The following is a 20,454-nucleotide window of genomic DNA, read 5'->3' as shown; positions in this document are numbered from 1 at the left end:
AAAAGGCTGTGGTTCTCTGGTTCCAAAAGGCCTCCCAAAGGCACCAATCCCTCTGGAAGGGAACAGCGTCCTCGTATTTTTCCCCTATGTATACCTGACGTCTTGGTTTTCCTGGTGCAAAGAAAACATAGTGCTTTCCCTTAAGGCTGGTCCAGAAGCTGCAACTGATAAGGAATGTTTCCTTTTGCCAACACGCAACACCATTGCTGAACCGCACGGGCTGCTAATATGCTACCAGAACAAGTTTAAGATCCTGCTTTCAGCATACAAAGCCCTGAGCGACTTGGGATCAGATTATCTTCAGGATCACCTAACCTTACATACCCCTGCCTGGTCGCTGCATACCTTGGAATAGGCGCTGCTAGCAGAGTCACACGCTCCTTGCATCTAAAAAGAAACTCACCCCCCCCACCCCCGGGGCTTTTAGTGTTGTGGCACCTGCCCTTTGGAATGTTCTCCCAGTAAATTATCAGGCAGGCGTCAACTCCACTGGAATTTAAGCACCTGCTTAAAACAGGTTTGCTCAGCTAAGCTTACGCCATGGGGTGATCCAGTAAAGTTTACAGTGGTGCCTCGCTAGTCAAATTTAATTCGTTCCACGGGTCTTTTCTTATAACAAAAAATTCGTCTAGCGAATCCCATAGGAATGCATTGAAATTTTTTGGAATTTTTTTTGCCCATAGGAACGCATTAATTGAATTTCAATGCATTCCTATAGGAAACCGCGATTCGCTAGACGAATTTTTCATAAAACGAATTCGTCTAGCAAGGCAACATCCGCTCGAAAAATCCTTTCGTTAAGCGGAAATTTCGTTAAGCAGGGCATTCGTTAAGTGAGGCACCACTGTATTTGATCCATTGATTTGTTATTCTGTGTGTTGTAATTCTTAAAAAGCAGAGACATCACCTTGCCGACAAAGGTCTGTATAGTTAAAACTATGGTTTTCCCCGTAGTGATGTATGGAAGTCAGAGCTGGACCATAAAGAAGGCTGGTCGCCGAAGAATTGATGCTTTTGAATTGTGGTGCTGGAGGAGACCCTTGAGAGTCCCATGGACTGCAAGAAGATCAAACCTATCCATTCTGAAGGAAATCAGCCCCGAGTGCTCACTGGACGGACAGATCCTGAAGCTGAGGCTTCAATACTTTGGCCACCTCATGAGAAGAGAAGATTCCCTGGAAAAGACCCTGATGTTGGGAAAGGAGAAGGGGACGACAGAGGACGAGATGGTTGGACAGTGTTCTCGAAGCTACTAACATGAGTCTGACTAAACTGCGGAAGGCAGTGGAAGACAGGAGTGCCTGGCGTGCTCTGGTCCATGGGGGTACAAAGAGTCGGACACGACTAAACGACTAAACAACAAGTGTGGGTTTTTAACTGATGTAAATTTACTGGCGATATTTAAGCTGCTCACCGTCTCGATATCTTTAAAAGCATTTTGTGGTATAAAAATATTTATTTTATCCCCCCCCCCCAACAAAAGTACTTTGCAGGTAAAGAGAAACTGCTGCAAATCAGAGAAAAGTCAAGCAGCCTGCCTCCTTGCACCAACACAACTCCATCACAGAATAGTCCAGGAGGAATAAGAGGGCTTGGATCGTGCCCAAAGGTGCATTTTCAATAGCTGCTCTAATAATGCGAGGAATCGGTTCCTCCAGATGAAAGCCATATAATCTGTCAAAACCAAGGTGACACTGTGCTGATCAAACCTCAAGCACCTGGGCACCGAAAATACGTTGCTGCCTCTGAAGAATTGGATTCTTTCCCTCCGGCCTTTATGTCCATTACCAGCAATCGCTCTCATTTCAACTGCACATTTTAGCTACTGAACAGTTTTCACATTCTGCCTCCACCGCGAGATCGCCAGGCTGCTGCAGAACGACTCGCTCACAGCCGCTCTGCATGACCTACGCAAATGGCTTGGGATCTGAGCCCAGGTGTCACTTATGTCCTAGGGGGAAAGAGGGGCTGTGGTGGCTCACGCCTGCTTCAAAACTGTGCTCAGTCTCTGCCTCTGAAGTTCTTTCCCCCTTGTTAGAAACTCAAGTATGTAAACTAGGGGCCAAATGGTTCCCTTAAACCAAGGTTACAGTCGCCAAAACGGAATGTCCAGTTGCCATTTGGGGGCAAGACGGCTCTAAAGCCTCATTTTTCAAATGATGGATTGACTGTGATTGATTCTCAGTTAAACATCTGCCTGGTTCTAATAATAATAATAATAATAATAATAATAATAATAATAATAATAATAATAATAATATATTATTTATACCCCGCCCATCTGGCTGGGTTTCCCCAGGCACTCTGGGCAGCTTCCAACAGAAAAATAAAACACAATAATCTATTAAACATTAAAAGCCTCCCTGAACAGGGCTGCCTTCAGATGTCTTCTAAAAGTCTGGTAGTTGTTTTCCTCTTTGACATCTGTTGGGAGGGCGTTCCACAGGGCAGGCGCCACCACCGAGAAGGCCCTCTGCCTGGTTCCCTGCAACTTGGCTTCTCGCAACGAGGGAACCGCCATAAGGCCCTTGGAGGTGGACCTCAGTGTCCGGGCAGAATGATGGAGGTGGAGACGCTCCTTCAGGTATACTGGACCGAGGCCATTTAGGGCTTTAAAGGTAAGCACCAACACTTTGAATTGTGCTCGGAAATGTTGTGCTCGGAAATGACAACCTTGAGCTAGGTTAGGAAATTTGAGAACTTAAAGAAGAAAAGTCACTTGATCCAGGGACAATCCACATACGTATATATTGGTCTATTCCGACATCTTTTTCTTAATGGTGACTGCTCCTGCTCAGGCTGTGCAGAAAAAAGCATTTTGGTTCCAGAAATTCATTCTGATTGTGCAGATAAAATATAACTGATAGAATTCTACAGGGTGGGGTATTAGTGTGTCAAAACAGTCCAGATCCAATGATCCCCAGATAGTGGGAGATGTCAGGCACCATCCTGGCGCCCGGTCATCTTCACTTGGTCACGAGTGGCTGATAGCCAGGTGCAAAATACGCCTGGCTAATTTTGAACACTACACTCCATTCCAGATTGGGTGGGAGGGGGAGCCTGCTTTGTATCAGGCCGAGGGAAAGCAATGTGCCGAACCCAACGCTCCTATAAAAACCCGGTGCAACTGAAGAACCATCGTGCAGTTTCGAAATTGACAGGAGGTACCCAAACACTTCTTTAGTCCACATCCCCTTCCCCAGCCTTGAACACCCCACCACCCCCCAGCGGAAAGGGATGTACAGTTCCAAGCTTATCCCCCAACACCCCCAACAAAACAAAACTGCACGAGAAATAGCTGATCAATTGTCCCCATGCCAGGACCTGCCAAAGGAAAAGCAGAACCAGCAGGCTTTGGGTCCATAGAATCTAGACTGGTCCCCAGGCTCAAGCCGGAGAAATCCACCACCCCATTATCTAAAAATGCAGTCAGCCTGGATTTACCAGAAGTGGCCTGGAGTGTGAACACCTCCAAGAGCCAATTAAAATCGCTGTGAAGGTCTGGCCAGTTCACTAAGGAGCAGCAGCTAAAACCTTGCCAGAGAGAGAGAGCTGCAGAATGAAAGCATCTCTCTTCCAAATCACTCTCTTTTAGCCTGGATTACTCAGTCTGTATACTAACAAGCAACATGCAGTTAGGGCACTAATTTGAGCCCTCCTGCATACCCCCTGTGATCCAGCTTCGGGTGGAAAGGGGGGAGGAAGCAATTGTGCATTTTTTCCTAAGTGCTGTGTATCAAAAACAAACAAACAAATGACCATGGATGCACAAACAGCAGTGACCAGACACCAGAACTTGACGATGGAAGAGGCTGGTACAGGGACAGACATTCACCAAGTGTTCCACCATCCTGGTCCGACCATAGTTCTCAGGGGGGGGGGGAGCAAATCTGGGGCAGAAAGGCAAGCATGGGGGGGAATGATCGGGAACACAGAGCGAGATTTCCACACACCCCTTGTTTGCAGCATCACTTACGTTATCCAGTCAGCAAGATTTCCACTCAGTCACTAACAGCAGCAGCAGTCAAACCAGCTTTTAACTGTGGCTGCAAGTGAAGCCACAACACAGTTGCATCCCATAGAACTAAATGGAGCAAACCGTTACCCCTGCGGCCAGGCACAGCATGTTTCGGATTTGGGCTTGTCTGCAAAAGCCGCACGTCTGCCAGTGGGCTATGAATCAGCATGCAACCAAGCCAAAAGCTTACAGAAATGAGACCCAATAAGTAAATGGCAGGATTGCGCCACTGGAGTCTGCTTGGGAGCTTGCAACAAAGTCAGGGCCAGGTGACTCTTCCCAGCTCACAAGGTTCAGAATGCCCCCAAGGCTTTTCTTTGTGCATGGGAACACCAAGAAGCGAGGAATGTGCAAAAATGGAATCAGGCCGTGCATGCAAATGCCATGGAAGGGAGCATGCACTAAAATGGAATTTCACACGAATCCCAAGTGTCTATAATTTTGGAATTTTCTCTTTTTGCTTTTCAACACACACGGAGCTCCATTCACCCACCCAAAAAGAAAAAAGAATGGACCACTGGTTCAGTCGAGCTCAGTAATGTCTTTTGCAGCTCTCCCGTGTTTTAAGTTAGGGGCTCTCTCCCAGCCCTACCCAGAGATGCCGGGGGGGGGGGAATTGAACCTGGGAACTTTTGCATGGAAAGGAGGTAATCTGCACTTGTGCTAAGGCCTCCCCCCTTTTTAATTTTTTTTTTAAACCACTCATCCCTCTCTCGTGACAGATGCTGTTTTCACAAGAGCTTTTGGAGCTGCTTCATTACAGAGCAGCCACAAAACCCACAGAAACAGTACCCTAATGATCTGGAATTGTCCATCATTTCAACAGAAGCAAAGTCCTCCAAGAATATATCAGAGTTACCATGCAGATAGCTTTCCCCCACCGGACCAACTTGCTCCCCTCTGTTCTCACCTGCCAGCGTTTCTGCCACGCATGGAAAGTATAAAATCAGACCAACAAAAACACCCCCTCCTGGGAGAATAAAGCCAGGAAATGAACAGCTCATCAGCTCCCAACAATTCCTTCCACAAGGCTGAAATTGGTTCCCAATGATTTCTCTTTGTGCTAGTCAAATGTGCTCTGTACGACCCAAAGTGGCACACCTGCTCCCTGCAACACACCTTTTCGTGCCTGGCCCAATACTTCATTTTATTCTTTTTCTTTTCTTTCTTTTTTGTGTGTGCAAAGGTCACTATCAGTTATATTGTCACCGTAAGGAACGAGGGCTGTGCGCCACAACATAAAATGTGGGGTACCTCAAATCCACATTAAGGGGAGGCTGCCTCTTCAGGGACATCCTTAGCATGCTTAAGGTACAGTGTTTAGAATATTTTTTCACCTTGCCATGGAAATTTCACTTGATCAGGCAATAAGCACCCTAGGTAAAGGGTAAAGGGGACCCTGACCATCAGATCCAGTCGTGTCCAACTCTGGGGTTGCAGCGCTGATCTCGCTCTATAGGCCGAGGGAGCCGGCGTTTGTCTGCAGACAGCTTCCGGGTCATGTGGCCCTAGACTCTGTGGTTTAACCCACAGTGCCACCTGGGTCCCCCAATAAGCACCCTAGTAACTAGTAATAACAAGTGAAAAAGTATCTATATTCTGCACCATGGCGACACTATTCTACAACCTGAGTAAGTTAATCAAATCAAGTACAGTGGTGCCTCGACTTACGAATTTAATCCGTTCCAAAGGCACCTTCGTAGGTCGAAAAATTCGTAAGTCGAAAAGCGCCACTGGAAACACAATTTCCCATGGGAATGCATTTGAAACGGAAAAATTCGTAAGTCGAAGCAACCCCATCGAAAAATTCGTAAGTAAAAAAAACCCTATCTAAAACCGCCGCGGTTTCCATTTGGATGTCGAGAAATTCGTAAGTATGCGGCCATTTGCCCCATTCGTAAGTTGAAAAATTCGGTTGTCGAGTCATTCGTAAGTCGAGGTACCACAGTACATTTCTTCCATAATTTATTCTTCTTCTGCCCCTGCTCCAAAGACCAGTTGAAGCCATTTCCATTGCTTCCCTCCCACCTTGAAGCATTTTCACAAGACATTGCCCAGATGCTTTGCCCAGGTACACCCCCACCCCACCCCCACCCTGCAGCCATAAGGGCTAGTAATTTAACATACTAAAAAAAATGCAAGGCCTTGCATTCCTAAGGGGCTGAATGTTCCCTTATAAAGTGAGATCCTTGAGATCTGGCTGTCAAGCAAAGGGCAGGAGAGAGAAAACCTTTTGCAGAATCTGGCTTGACTGAGCAGCTACTTAGCTCCTACATTGCCAGATGCCCCCAAAAGGGGAACGAAGAGCCAGAAGGATAGGGAGCATATTTAAGCAGAAAGGTCTTCCTAAAGACGACTATTAAAAAATAAATAAGTGCAGAAACAGATCAGGAGCCGCCGACAGCTGCTTAACAGGGCAGAAATCGGAAGGCAAGATTTCCCTAGCATGGAAGCACAGTGGGGGGGGGGTGAAACTTCACCTGTTGGGTTTCTGCGTGTTCAAGCCCTGACCTGGGGGGCGGGGAGTTGAGAATCCTTCCAGACTCTCCCCTGCCCTGCCCAACAGAATGGGAACTTACGAGCCCCGGTAGGCTCCACAGAGGAAGCATTGTGGCAGAGTCGATCGCTTTCCCACAAGCTAACATTCAGTTGGTTGTGCTCCAGCAGCCATTCCAGGATTCCCCATGTGATGTCATGGCAACGCCACATGCAAATTTCAAATTGCTGGTGTGTAGGGGGGGGGAGCGAAGACTTCTATTTATCTTCTGAGCAGGCAACCGAGAGCAGCCCCCGCTGAGACACGGACAAACTCTGCAACCGCCAACGACATTCTGGAGCGCAGTTTGCCCTCCGCCATGGCATCAGTATCCTCGCAGAAACGGGGCCCCGAGAAGGATAAAAAAAAACCTGCTGCAAAAGGCCGCATTGTGTTCCTGCCCTTGTCATGTTTTTATTGCGTGCCTCGAGATGCTTCGCAAAAGAGTGTCTCCCTTCTCGTGCCAACCAGCAAGGAACGTCACCGACCGTGCAAAGCCACAGCAGGTTTGACACCCCAGTTTCCACTCATCGGAGGAGGGGCGGAATGAAAAAGCAATGCAAATAAACTCAAGGAATCCATGGGACATGTATGTGAACACCTGGTTCCTTCCATCAGCCTGCAAATGGCAGGAACGGAAAGTCCAGAATTCGAACTATGGTCCAAGCAGCGTGGAGCCACCTTTACTTTTTTTTGCAGCCCCTGGCATGTTAGCAACATACCATCCAATGCCTCTTCTTCATCATAATAAGACAGCAAATGTAGTTTGGTGCTATTTCTAAGCCCCAAAGCGCAGAGTTCAAATTTAACCGCCCCTGTTTTGAATCTGAGGTTGTGATCATCACAGAACTGGAAGGCACCCCAAGGTTCATCTAGTCGAACCCCCTGCAATGCCTATTTTGAGAACAGAAGAGGTATACGCAGGGTTGCTAGTCTTTTAGCGGGAACTGGGGGGGGGGAACCTTGTCTGGCGGAGCCAGAACAGATGGGCACCCCAAAAACCCACCTAGATCTGTATTTCAATAAAGTTGTAAAGTTGTGGCCACCTCTAATCCAGATCATCGTCTGCTCGAGTTTATTAATCACATCTTACATTTAACCGATGCCCGTGTGTGGCACTGTGACTGTGTCCGCAATAAACAAACAAACTTCATGGTGAGTTCCCCCCGTCGCATACTGGAGAATGGAGAGAGAGAGAAAGGCAATCCCCCCCCAGAAAAAAAAAGCAACTGGGTATATGATGCTCTGTTAACACCACTCCTGTTTGATACTCCTGACACCCCACTCTCTAGTCCTTAGCTGTGAAGTCAGGAGTGAGCAGCAACCAGAGGGATACCCTCCTTCTCTCCCACCCCCCACCACCCTTACCAACTGCCTACTTGTCTCCTTAATCTCATCAACATTCCTCCACATTCTTTATGTCCCCACTTCCGGGGGGGGGGGGTCTTTATCAGAAGCTTCAGGTTCCCACACTCCTCTCTGAGCTAAATGCTTGCTGCACAGCAGAATTCCAGAGCCAAAGCCTTTTCTCCATGTTTGGAGATTTTTGTGTTTTTTTTTAAAGGATGCAAGATGCCTTTCTAAATAAAGATGCTCTAGGCGGCGCTCAGTTTCCTTGAGAAAGGTGATGGGGTTCAAGCCTGCCTGGGAACCAGGATTGTGACCTGCCATAACCCAATCCCACATGAGATGTTTGGTAAATTTCCTTATTCCAGCTTCAAAGGATCACATCTCACGCACAAACACACCAGAGTCCGGGGCAAAGGAAAGCCCAGCTCAAACTAAACAAGCCCCATCTTGGTCTCACCTGGAGTACTGTGTCCAGTTCTGGGCACCACAGTTCAAGAAGGATACTGACAAGCTGGAATGTGTCCAGAGGAGGGCAACCAAAATGGTCAAAGGCCTGGAAACGATGCCTTATGAGGAACGGCTTAGGGAGCTAGGTATGTTTAGCCTGGAGAAGAGAAGGTTAAGGGGTGATATGATAGCCATGTTCAAATATATGAAAGGATGTCATATGGAGGAGGGAGAAAGGTTGTTTTCTGCTGCTCCAGAGAAGCGGACACGGAGCAATGGATTCAAGCTACAAGAAAGAAGATTCCACCTAAACATTAGGAAGAACTTCCTGACAGTAAGAGCTGTTCGGCAGTGGAATTTGCTACCAAGGAGTGTGGTGGAGTCTCCTTCTTTGGAGGTCTTTAAGCAGAGGCTTGACAGGCATATGTCAAGAATGCTTTGATGGTGTTTCCTGCTCGGCAGGGGGTTGGACTGGATGGCCCTTGTGGTCTCTTCCAACTCTACGATTCTATGATTCTATGATTCTATGAAATAAAATAATGAATGAACTGAACCCACTATAGCTCATTCAGTAGAAACTCTTAATCACAGGGTCGTGGGTTCGAGCCCCACGCTGGGCAAAAGATTCCTGCAATGCAGGGGGTTGGGCTAGATGACCATCCGGGTCCCTTCCAACTCTATGATTTTAAGTAATGATTGAGCACATCGGACCATGCGCCAAGTGGTTTTTTGCTCGCTGCTAAGTAGCCCAAGAAGCCTTTTATGCCTCACTCAGCTCATGCAAGCTCTCGTTTCAATTTAACCCACAACTCTCCAAAAGGCATTACTGTAGGTTCCTTTCTCTAGGCAATTTTATTCCATTACCCCACTGGGCCAGCAACTGATTCCTGAAAAGCCATGAAGTGTTACCTAAGGCTAACTGCCCTTGGGAGCTAGCGGTTGGTCTCTGGTAGTTAGAGGTTGCCACTCTGCACATCCTCAAAGATGTTCTCCCCTATGGTGTTCAAATGTTATCTTCAAATTCTAAAGGTGGAAGATGGCGCAAGCTTGCTTTTTCTTGCTCTGGAGGGCAGGAACTGAACCACTGGATTCAGCTTACAAGAAAAAGGAGATTCCAGCTAAACATTGGGAAGAACTTTCTGGCGGCAAGAGCCGTTCGACAGTGGAACCGACTCCCTCAAAAGGCGGTGGACTCTCCTTCCTTAGAGGTTTTTAAGCAGAGGTTGGGTGGCCACCCCTCATGGATGCTTTAGCTCAGATTCCTGCATTGCAGGGGGTTGGACTAGATGACCCTCAGGGTACTTCCCATATTCACAGCCTCAGAATCAAAACAGGGGCGCACTCAGAAACTTGCTATCTTCTTGCAATGCGTCCCTCACCAGTCATGTCCCTGTGAATGTCGTTTTCAGGATCACTGCATCGCCCAAGACGAATGGCACCCCCCCTTCCCCTCTGCTCTCCACACACCAAGATTTGCATCCATCAATCAGCACAGACCTTATCCAAGCAATTTCAACAGCCGTGCACATTCTCTGGGGAAAGAGGAAGAGAAAAATCGATAAGCCGTTTCCCCCCGCTTCGGGTTCTTCACCAATCTCTGAAGGGCACCAAGAAAAACAGAGACCGGCAAATGCTTTATCTCTCGCCGAGCCAGCAGCTCGCACAATGCTTTTTTAAAGAAAAGAAAAGAAAATAGAAATTTGGGGTCAAATCTGCTGGGTCCGAGCAGAATGGGTGTCGTTGACTCTGCAAAAAAGAGCACAGAAGCAGCAGTCCGGGAAAAGATGCAAAGGTTAGCTATACTTTTCCTCCAGCACTTTCCACAAACTAGGGAAAGAAACCAGAACCGTGGAAGTAGAATTATCAATTCATGCCCGAGGAAGTGTTGTTTTTAGCTTGCATAATCGTATACCAAGCTATGTTGTTCCAGTAAAAAGCATCTTTTACCCGCTTTGTATTTCCAGTGCTTTGGGGCAAATGACAATAAAACACACACACACACACACACACACACACACACACACACGGCCAGACTAGACAAGCTAAAGGTGTGAGTGTTTAATGTGCCCAGCCCCCCCCCCTTTCTAAGTATAAGCTGCCAAGAAAATAAGAGGATATTGACTGGTACATTGGTGTGCAATGGAGTCAGGCTTCCTTGGGAAATTCCCCTCTGGAGACAAGTGGCAGTGTCAGAGGTTGTTACGGCTACTCTTGAGTAACGACTCTCCCCATACTTGTCTTTAACAGAGTCTTTATTGGTGCACGTTATTTACAGTGTAGTGAGCTGTCGGTTTCATGCCCTCTCATTCCGTTTCAGAATCCGGCACTGCCCCTTTTCGCGACTTTGACCAACATAACAGCCTCGGGATAGTGAATCTCCTCCCCTTTCTCCTCCTCCTTAATTCCGGTGCCGGGGGAAAGGGTCTACGCTCCGTCTTTTCCCTGTCCCCCCTTTCCGCCTCTCTCTCTTCCCGCCTGTGGAGCAGGGGCTCTCCCATGCTGCCGGAGACCTGGCACTCTCTCTCCGCTTCCTGACTGGCCCCTTCAGACCCCGCGCTTTCATGGCTGCTTGGGGACGAACTGCTCCTGCTGAGAGGGGGGGGTTTCTCTGTAATCTCTCCCCCTTACAGGCAGCTTAGAGGGGCAGGATGGAAACCCCCTCCCCACACCCCACATTTCCCAACCGCCCCCTGTGGCTGTTATTTTGAAGAAAAACACTGGAGACAGCGAAGTGCAACCACACGGCTGCCTTCAAGATCTCACCCAGTTTGGTCCTCTGTCATCCTCCACATCCCTCCGTCAACTCAACCACAATGTGCCTTTCGCTTAAACCCTTAGCTCCCCAAACCAATCCCCGACCAAACCCAACAGTGAAGCAGCTACAACAACTCCGTTCGTGAAGCGGGACGGGTGGAGACCTTTGGGTCTTGATCATTATGTTTGGGGCTGATGGGAGAGGGAGTCCGACCTGGTCTGGAGGGCCTCGAGTTTCCCACTCCTGCCATAGTGAGATGGAGGCAAATAAACGGCAATGACAAACTGAAACACACTTTCCCATCGTTCCCATGAAATCCACCTATGGAACACAAACACTTGTCACACGGAAAACCTGTACCAACTTAAGCAGGTCTCTTGTGTAGTGGAATGGGGTTTTGGTTAAAAACCACCACAACAACAAATAAAACAGACTTTTACATTCTAGACCAGGGTTTCCCAAACTTGAGTCTCCCGCTGTTTTTGGACTACAACTCCCATGTTCTCTAGCCAGCAGGACAAGTGGCTAGGGCTGATGGGAACTGTAGATGGTTCTGTACGTTTCCGTGCGTTTCCGAGCACAGTTCAAAGTGTTGGTGCTGACCTTTAAAGCCCTAAATGGGCTCGGTCCAGTATACCTGAAGGAGCATCCCCACCCCCACCGTTTTGCCCGGACACTGAGGTCCAGCACCGAGGGCGGTTCCCTCGTTGCGAGAAGCCAAGTTGCAGGGAACCAGACAGAGGGCCTTCTCGGTAGTGGCACCCACCCTGTGGAACGCCCTCCCATCAAATGTCAAAGAGAAAAACAACTACCAGACTTTTAGAAGACATCTGAAGGCAGCCCTGTTTAGGGAGGCTTTTAATGTTTAATCCATTATTGTATTTTTCTGTTGGAAGCCGCCCAGAGTGGCTGGGGAAACCCAGCCAGATGGGCGGGGTATAAATAATAATAATAATAATAATAATAATAATAATAATAATTATTATTATTATTATTATTATTATTATAGATGGAGACCCAAGTTTGGGGAAACCCTGTTCTAGACATACAGTGGTGCCTCCGGTTACAAACTTAATTCGTTCCGGAGGTCCGTTCTCAACCCGAAACCGTTCATAACCTGAGGCGCGCTTTTGCAAATGGCACCTCCCGCTGCTGCCACGCTGCTGGTGCACGACTTCCCCTCACATCCCAGGGCAAAGGTCGCAACCAGGAGCATCTACTTCCGGGTTCACGAGATTCCGCTGTATAGGAAAATGCCCACACCCCCAATCTCTACCCCAGGGGTCAGCAAACTTTTTCAGCAGGGGGCCGGTCCACTGTCCCTCAGACCTTGTGGGGGGCTGGACTATATTTTGAAGGAAAAAAAATGAACGAATTCCTATGCCCCACAAATAACCCAGAGATGCATTTTAAATAAAAGGACACATTCTACTCATGTAAAAACATGCTGATTCCTGGTCCGTCCACGGGCCGGATTGAGAAGGCGATTGGGCCGCATCCGGCCCCCGGGCCTTAGTTTGGGGACCCCTGCTCTACTCCATTTGCAGCTGATGGTTTGGTTTTGGCTACTTTTGTGGGGAGGATAGGATGCTCACCATGACGGCTTCATTCCACCCCCTTTCTCTTTTGGATTTTAAAACGGCTGCCTGCTGTGATATCAGAAGCGCTGCCTTTCACTGTTCAAACGGAGGCTGCCGCCGGAGGCAGCGGCAGCAGCTGGAGCAGAGCCTCGTTCCTGGAGGGACGCATTTGTCAGCGCGCTTGCAAGGAGGAGAAATAAATGGAAGGGACATCACAAGTGACTTGCACAAAATGAAGCTCTGGGCCAGACATGATGCCAAGGCATCTCGGAGAAGCCTGCATGATTCAGGATAGCCCAAAGCCTCTTTGGAGCAGAGAGAGACACCAATCTTTTATTCGTTTATAGGCATACTGGGAATTGTCAGCACACGAGCAGCATAGCTGGCAGGAATCTGGGCAAAACCAAAGCACTGGACATGACTCTGGGTAGCCTTGCGGGAAGCAGTATTCTGGAGGGAGGGATGTCTAATTTTGGGTGGGCCAAGACTTTATTTCAAGGTACAAACGTTCCCTTATTCCTCAGTGTGGCCTAGGGGCACAATGCATTTGAGAAACTTGCTTCAATGCAGTCCTTTAGGACAGTGTGTGTGTGTGTGTGTGTGGACTGGTCGGTATATCAATAAAGGGTAATGGTAAAGGGGCCCCTGACCATCAGGTCCAGTCGTGTCCGACTCTGGGGTTGCGACGCTCATCTTGCTCTATAGGCCGAGGGAGCTGGCGTTTGTCCGCAGACAGCTTCCGGGTCATGTGGCCAGCATGACAAAGCTGCTTCTGGTGAACCAGAGCAGCACACAGAAACGCCGTTTACCTTCCCACCAGAGTGGTCCCTATTTATCTACTTGCACTTTGAGGTGCTTTCAAACTGCTAGGTGGGCAGGAGCTGGGACCAAGCAACGGGAGCTCACCCCGTTGCAGGGATTCGAACCGCCGACCTTCTGATCAGCAAGCCCTAGACCCTGTGATTTAACCCACAGCACCACCTGGGTCCACGGTATATAAATATATTGTCCAAAACTGGTTTGAAGTTCATATTGTGATATCAGTTTTGCAATTTATATCACTAATCATGATGCGTGTTAGGGCTGGGCGATATATCGTCCAAAACTGGTTCATATCGTGACAATCTATTTCATAATTTTTGACCTGGCAATATATAGTGAATCATGGTATACAATATGTGCGCTATGCAAAAAACAAAAAAACAAAAAACAGCAGTATATTGCATTTTTTAGCTGGAGATATATTACAATGCTGTAAGCCAGATATCGCCCAGCCCTAGTGTGCATGCATATCAAAGGGTTCTGATTCCCAGTCCTGGAGGGTGCATGATATGGGGTGGTCTTAAGCTTATTTTGGGGTTACAGGGTCATGCGAACATCAGTCCCTTCTTCAGGCTGGTGTGCTGAATAAGGAACCAGGAACCAATCTTTGCCTCACATACAGCAGCTCACGAGATCCGAGCTAGACAGAAAGAGGTGCAAGAAAGAGGCTGAACTGGTACGAGACAACCCACGTAAGACTCTGAAACCATTTGTAGCCCCACCAGTGCTGTCATCCTCCCCCTCCCCCCCCTCCAAGGACTACTGTTCACCAGAGTCTCTAGAGAAGGATGGCTGTAAAGGCACTATCAGGAGCGAGAGAATAAACGGAACAGAACAACAGTACAGATGGCATTCCTCCTTTGCAAGGAAAGAAAAACCACGGGTACCTATTCAAAGCTACTCATCAGTTCTTTATATGGTCAGGGATGGGGGGGGGGGAGAAGCTCTGCAAGCCACTTCCCAGAAGACCAAGCCTTTGGAGAGATAACACGCTACCAGGAGGTGGGGGGGGGATTTTAATTAGGAAGTGACCAATGGATCGGTCTAGTTTGCATGAGTTTATCTGCATGCCTGTTTCCACTTTAATGTTAACATTTTAAAAAAACGGTGCCAATAAAACCCCGCCGTATTTAAATTCATCTTTTTATCTCAAAGCACACATTTCTAAATGCATTTTATCCTAAAATACACTTCTCAGCTGAAAAAAAGGGGGAATAAAGAAATCAAATTCAGGGAAGCGCTGGAGTGGGAGAATCATTCTGTTCCGATCTGTGTCTTTTAGTCTGGGAGACACGAATTCGGTGGGCTTGCTTAAAAATGCAGACCAAACAAAATCCGCCCTCGTCCCTAGCTGTGATGCAGTGATATAACACACAAGCAAACACACAAAGGATGTCAAATTACATATTGCCAGGGAAGGAAGAAGGCTATCAAAGTTTCCTTATGGAAATAGTGACAGTTGTTGTGGTGGTGGTGTTTATAAAGGCTGGGAGAGGACTTTTGCAGAGACCCAAGCCCAGAAGGGCTTCACTTGGGGTGGCTCCAAAACCCATTCGCGGTCCTCAGTTTTGCCTCTGGAACAAGATTTTAAGAAGGAATGAATAGGGAGGCTTAAGGTGAGCCACAAAACTTGACTGCACTTGCCAGGACTCAACCCGGAAATAACCTCAGCATTAACAAAAGAGCGAGCCCCTAGGCAGCAGCAACTGACCCCTTCATTATTGGGGATTATGGATTCGCTACAACTTCCAAACAGACCGGAGCTTCTCGCTTCTTTCTCAAAGGAGGCATTTGGGAAGGAAGAGTTGAAAAACTAACTCCAAGAGGGGACGGATTTAAATGGTTACACTTGTTTCCTCCTCGCTATTCGCTTTAAAATAGTTTCAGGATAAAAGCAGCGATGTAACCGAGAATCCTTCTTTTAAAAAAACGCTAACAAGGGACCCAGGTGGCGCTGTGGTTAAACCACTGAGCCTAGGGCTTGCTGATCAGAAGGTCGGCGGTTCAAATCCCTGGGACGGGGTGAGCTCCCGTTGCTTGGTCCCAGCTCCTGCCAGCCTAGCAATTCGAAAGCACGTCAAAGTGCAAGTAGATAAATAGGTACCGCTCCGGCGGGAAGGTAAACGGCGTTTCCGTGCGCTGCTCTGGTTTGCCATGCTGGCCACATGACCTGGAAGCTATACGCCGGCTCCCTCGGCCAATAATGCGAGATGAGCGCGCAACCCCAGAGTCAGTCACGACTGGACCTAATGGTCAGGGGTCCCTTTACCTTTACCTTAACAAGAGACAGTGGCAGAGAATTAGAACAGGGGTCAGCAAACTTTTTCAGCAGGGGGTCGGTCCACTGTCCCTCAGACCTTGTGGGGGGCTGGTCTATTTTGGGGGGGGGGATTTTTTTGAGGGAAAAAATGAGCTAATTCCTATGCCTCCCAAATAACCCAGGGATCCATTTTAAATAAAAGCACACATTCTACTCATGTAAAAACATGCTGATTCCCAGACTGTCCGCAGGCCGGATTTAGAAGGTGATTGGGCCAGATCCAGGCCCCGGGCCTTAGTTTGCCTACTCATGAATTAGAACATCCACTGCTGTTCCTGGCATAAAGGCTTAACGTTCCTTTACATTCTCGCCACCCTCCCTCCAGACTTGCAGCACTTACAATGCAATAAATTAAGCAGCTGTAGCTCCTATTCTCCTTTGCAGACAGTTTCTGTGCTCAGAAATGTTCCTAATCAATTACTTTGGGTATGTGAGCACCATTATCCAAGTGCTCAAATCTCAGAGGGTTTCTGCTCCAAGCCAGCCAAGGGCATTCAAATCTGCTTTGCCGGACCAGACTGAAAACCCACCCATTCTGGAGCAGGATTGCAGGGGCTCTAGAACGAATGTCTGAGCCCTGGGTGGAACGAGAGGCTTCATTCATCCCACCAGAAGCATAACCCCTTCCTTGCTGCACAGCAAAGCGCATATGAAACAGGAAAAGTCCTTTTCTAATTTGAAAAGTCCTTTGGGATGTGGCAAGCGTGGGTGTCATACCCCACTACATTTCTCTGATGAAAATAGGGGCTTCCTATTCCATGACTGGGACGCAGGTGGTGCTGTGGTGTAAACCACAGAGCCTAGGGCTTGCCGATCAGAAGGTTGGCGGTTCGAATCCCCGCGACGGGGTGAGTTCCCGTTGCTCTGTCCCAGCTCCTGCCAGCCTAGCAGTTTGAAAGCACGTCAAAGTAGATAAATAGGTACTGCTCCGGCGGGAAGGTAAACGGCGTTTCAGTGCGCTGCTCTGGTTCGCCAGAAGTGGCTTAATGACCCAGAAGCTGTACGCCAGCTCCCTCGGCCAGTAAAGTGAGATGAGCACCGCAACCCCAGAGTCGTCCACAACTGGACCTAACGGTCAGGGGTCCCTTTACCTTTACCTTTATTCCATGATTATAATAATCATAACAACAACAACAAAAAATTTATTATTTATACCCCGCCCATCTGACTGGGCTGTCCCAGCCACTCTGGGCAGCTTCCAACATCTATAAAAACATCATTAAACACTGAAAAACTTCCTTATACAGGGCTGCCTTCAAATGCCTTCTAAAGGTTGTATAGATCCTTATCTCCTTGGCTCGTGGGGGTCACATAACTCCATACCCTCCAACATTTCTCCGATGAAAATAGGGACGTCCTAAGGAAAAGCGGGACATTCCAGGGTCAGATCAGAAACCGAGACGGCTTCTGTAAATCCAGGACTGTCCCTGGAAAATAGGGATACTTGGAGGGTCTGGGGTGTCCGTCAGCGTTCAAAGGCAAAAATCCCACTACAGAAGTAAGGTAAAGATAAAGGACCCCTGGAGGGTTAAGGCGGCTGGGGTTGCGGTGCTCATCTCGTTTTAAGGCCAAGGGAGCCGGCATTTGTCCGCAGACAGCTTTCTGGGTCATGTGGTTCATGATTAAACAACTTCTGGCGCAACGGGACACCGTGACGGAAGCCAGAGCGCACGAAAATGCTGTTCACCTTCCCGCCGCACCTATTTACCTACTTGCACTGGCGTGCTTTCGAACTGCTAGGTTGGCAGGAGCTGGGGCAGAGCAACGGGAGCTCACCCCGTCGTGGGGATTCGAACCACCGACCTTCTGATCGGCGAGTCCAAGAGGCTCAGTGTTTTGGACCACAGCGCCACCCCTCCTGTGACATTAAGAAGCCCTTTCGACCCTGGCTCATATCTCAGGGATGGGGACCCTGGGGCCAGACACATGTGGCTAGGAGTTGGGAATCTATCGATGTTGGCCACCCCTTTCCAAGCTGATGGAGGACACCATCCCTAACACCTGGCCAAAAGAAGCCGCCTCTCATCTCCAAGTGCAGTTTTCAGTCATTAGCGCACACAACTTAACAGGACACCGATAGACCAACCCTCCTCCGTTCATTTGCCACGAGCCTAGCTGAACCATTACGAAGCATTTCTGCGACTCTCCTCACTTGGCCAGACTGCAGAGTCTGTGGCTGCATCTCGCTCGCCTGTTAGCCATGGGGCGTTCGCCAGCTCCAAACAACGCTTGCGTATCTGCGGCGTTGGCTTTGTGATCGTTTTGTGCGCCGCGCTCTGGCCTCCCACAGCAGGAGGATTGTTTGCTGGCTTCCTCCTCCCACAGCCCAAGGAAGAGACGCTCTTTTCTCTACCCAGACAGAGGAGCCTTTCTGCAGCCTCCCAATGAGCCACCGGCAATTTCGCCACAGCTGCACTGCACACAGGAGAGCCCTTTACGCAAGTCAACAAAAGCAGGCGAGGGGGTGCCGTGCCAAGGGGAAGGCTCTGACGGTGCCAATCGCGAGGCTGCGAAGTTAATAAATGCGAAAGCTGGAGCCGAGGCAGAGGAAAGAAGAAGCCCCAGTAGTTTGGATGATCCTTCTCTCCATCCCTCTCAAAACAAAACAAAAAAATGGGGACATTTCTCCTACACTTCATGGCCAAAGCATTGCATCTCCTCCTCCTCTAGCATCAAGGCTGAAGCACAGCATCCCTCTCTGGCATATGGAAAACCACAAAGAAAGGGGGGTTTGGGGGGGAAGGGGTTACAAATAAAAGGCAAAAAGCATAAAAAAGGCAGCCAGGCTGAGCCAGACAACCCCCAGAATCGCTTCCAGGATCCAGCTGCTTCTAAAATGCTGGCAAGAACTAAACGTTCCCTCTTTGCAGGCAACAAGAGTAAGAAAACGGGCCCTTCTCCCCTTACATTCCTCCCAGGGGCGAGGCCTGCCCTTGGATCCGGAGCTTTTTGTGCCTCATTCATTCTTGGCCTCACCCTGAATCTCAGAATTCATTCTGTACCTTCTCACAGGGACTGCTAGGCAGGTGCGACCAGGAAACAGGACACCAAAAAATAAAGAGGCCACAGAGTGGATAGGAAGGCAGTACTATAATTACTGGAGGTGGGGGGGGGGGGAGAGGCAGGGAGGGGTCCCTAAATGAAATTGGAAAGCTCCAACATCATGATTTCCACCCAATTTTAGCCAGATCATGTTACCCCCCCTATAACCTTTTCAAAAAGGTAGGTAAAGCAGGCTAGGCCCACATCATCTAGAGAGATTTATGAGCGGTGTTATAGTTAAGGGGTGGGTGGGGATTTTATATAAGGGATATCCAAGATGGGATTTGAAGCAGGTCTCAGCAGCAGAATCTCCTTGTAATGCTGATGCAAACTTCTCTGGGAGAAGCAAACTCTGAGCATATACCTATGACAAATTTAGCTGGTCTCTAAGGTGCTACTGGAAGGAGTTTTTTTATTTTTTGTTTCATATACAAGGAGTCTTTCTCTCACCACCAGTTCATCACAACTGCTCCCCCCTCCCTCACCAAAGGGCCTGATGTTTAACTAGGTTTTACTAGAGCGCAGTACCAGTGCTTAGCTGAAACATACGAAGTCATACAAGAGAGAGAGAGGTTTCCCCCTTACCGCATTTGAGATTAAGGGAAAGGGTTTTCCAGAGAACAGCACAGGCTTGTGCCTTGGGGTAAAATTATAATACTGTAATCCTAAACACGGATGCAAGGAGAATGCTGGAAAACACTGTGCGAGTGTTGACGGCGATTTCTGGAGCCAAGAGAAAAAGGGAATCTGATAATCCTTTGTAGAAGTCAGTGGGAGAAATTTAAAAAGGCTGCCGGTGGTTTAACTCGGTGTTTCCCAAACTTGGCCCTCCAGCTGTTTTTGGACTAGCTAGCAACTTGGTGATGGGAGTTGTAGTCCAAAAAAAACAACAGCTGGAGACCTAAATTTGGGGAACACTGCTTTAACTAATGCTCCAATAATAAATAAATAATAGTTAAAACAATAAGGAAGGAAAGTATCTACCCGAACACATTCAAAGCACAAATCTTCTAAGCCAGGCGGCTGCAGCCAGGAAAGAAAGCTCTTCCAAGCGAGGTTAAGAATGGTCACGAAAAACAAGGAAACAAATCAACCGTCCCTTGGATGGCAGTGGTGCTAAAACTCCTGGAATCACTCATTAGGTAAACAGGGATATGTCAAAAAAAAACCTCAACTGGGACAGGCAAAATCCACCCCAGCGATCATTTCCAGAGCACTCCCTGCCCCCACCCAAGTTTCAACCCAGACCTTCCCGAGCGCAAATCCCTCCCCCCCCTGCTCCTCACTCACCTGATGTGTCCCACATGTTGAGTTCGATGCGCTGCTTTTCGATCTCAAAACTGGCTGTGTAGTTCTCGAACACAGTGGGGACGTAGTTCTGCAAGGGAGGGGCAGCGGAGACAACAGAACGCATGAAACCACAGAATCAGGGGCCATCCTGCTGACTGGGAGAAACATTTTCCCCCTACTCCAAGCACCCCCAACCCAGATCTCGCGGCCGGACCCCTCGACCCCAGAAGCAATGCTCTGTTTCTGAAAGCAAATATTTACGGTGCACGCCTCTCTGCCTGGAAGTCCTTTCGT

At 48.5% G+C, this 20,454-nt stretch overlaps 1 protein-coding gene across 2 annotated transcripts in view; it reads right to left on the bottom strand.

The window, feature by feature from the left end:
* Positions 1–20,454, bottom strand: part of RND2 (Rho family GTPase 2) — a 35,263-nt gene that overhangs the window by 13,154 nt on the left and 1,655 nt on the right. The window contains exon 2 of one of the 2 annotated variants that reach the window (XM_035134318.3): positions 20,161–20,248. In XM_035134318.3, coding sequence (XP_034990209.2) covers positions 20,161–20,248 — 88 coding nt within the window. Of the gene's footprint in view, positions 1–4,928; positions 5,075–20,160; positions 20,249–20,454 lie in introns of those variants that run through there. The other variant, XM_088656403.1, reaches the window with a different exon arrangement.

Source organism: Zootoca vivipara, chromosome 12 (genome assembly GCF_965207765.1).
Source record: "Zootoca vivipara chromosome 12, rZooViv2.hap1.1, whole genome shotgun sequence".
Classification (NCBI taxonomy): Eukaryota; Metazoa; Chordata; class Lepidosauria; order Squamata; family Lacertidae; genus Zootoca; species Zootoca vivipara.
This window is presented reverse-complemented; position numbering and strand designations above follow the sequence as displayed.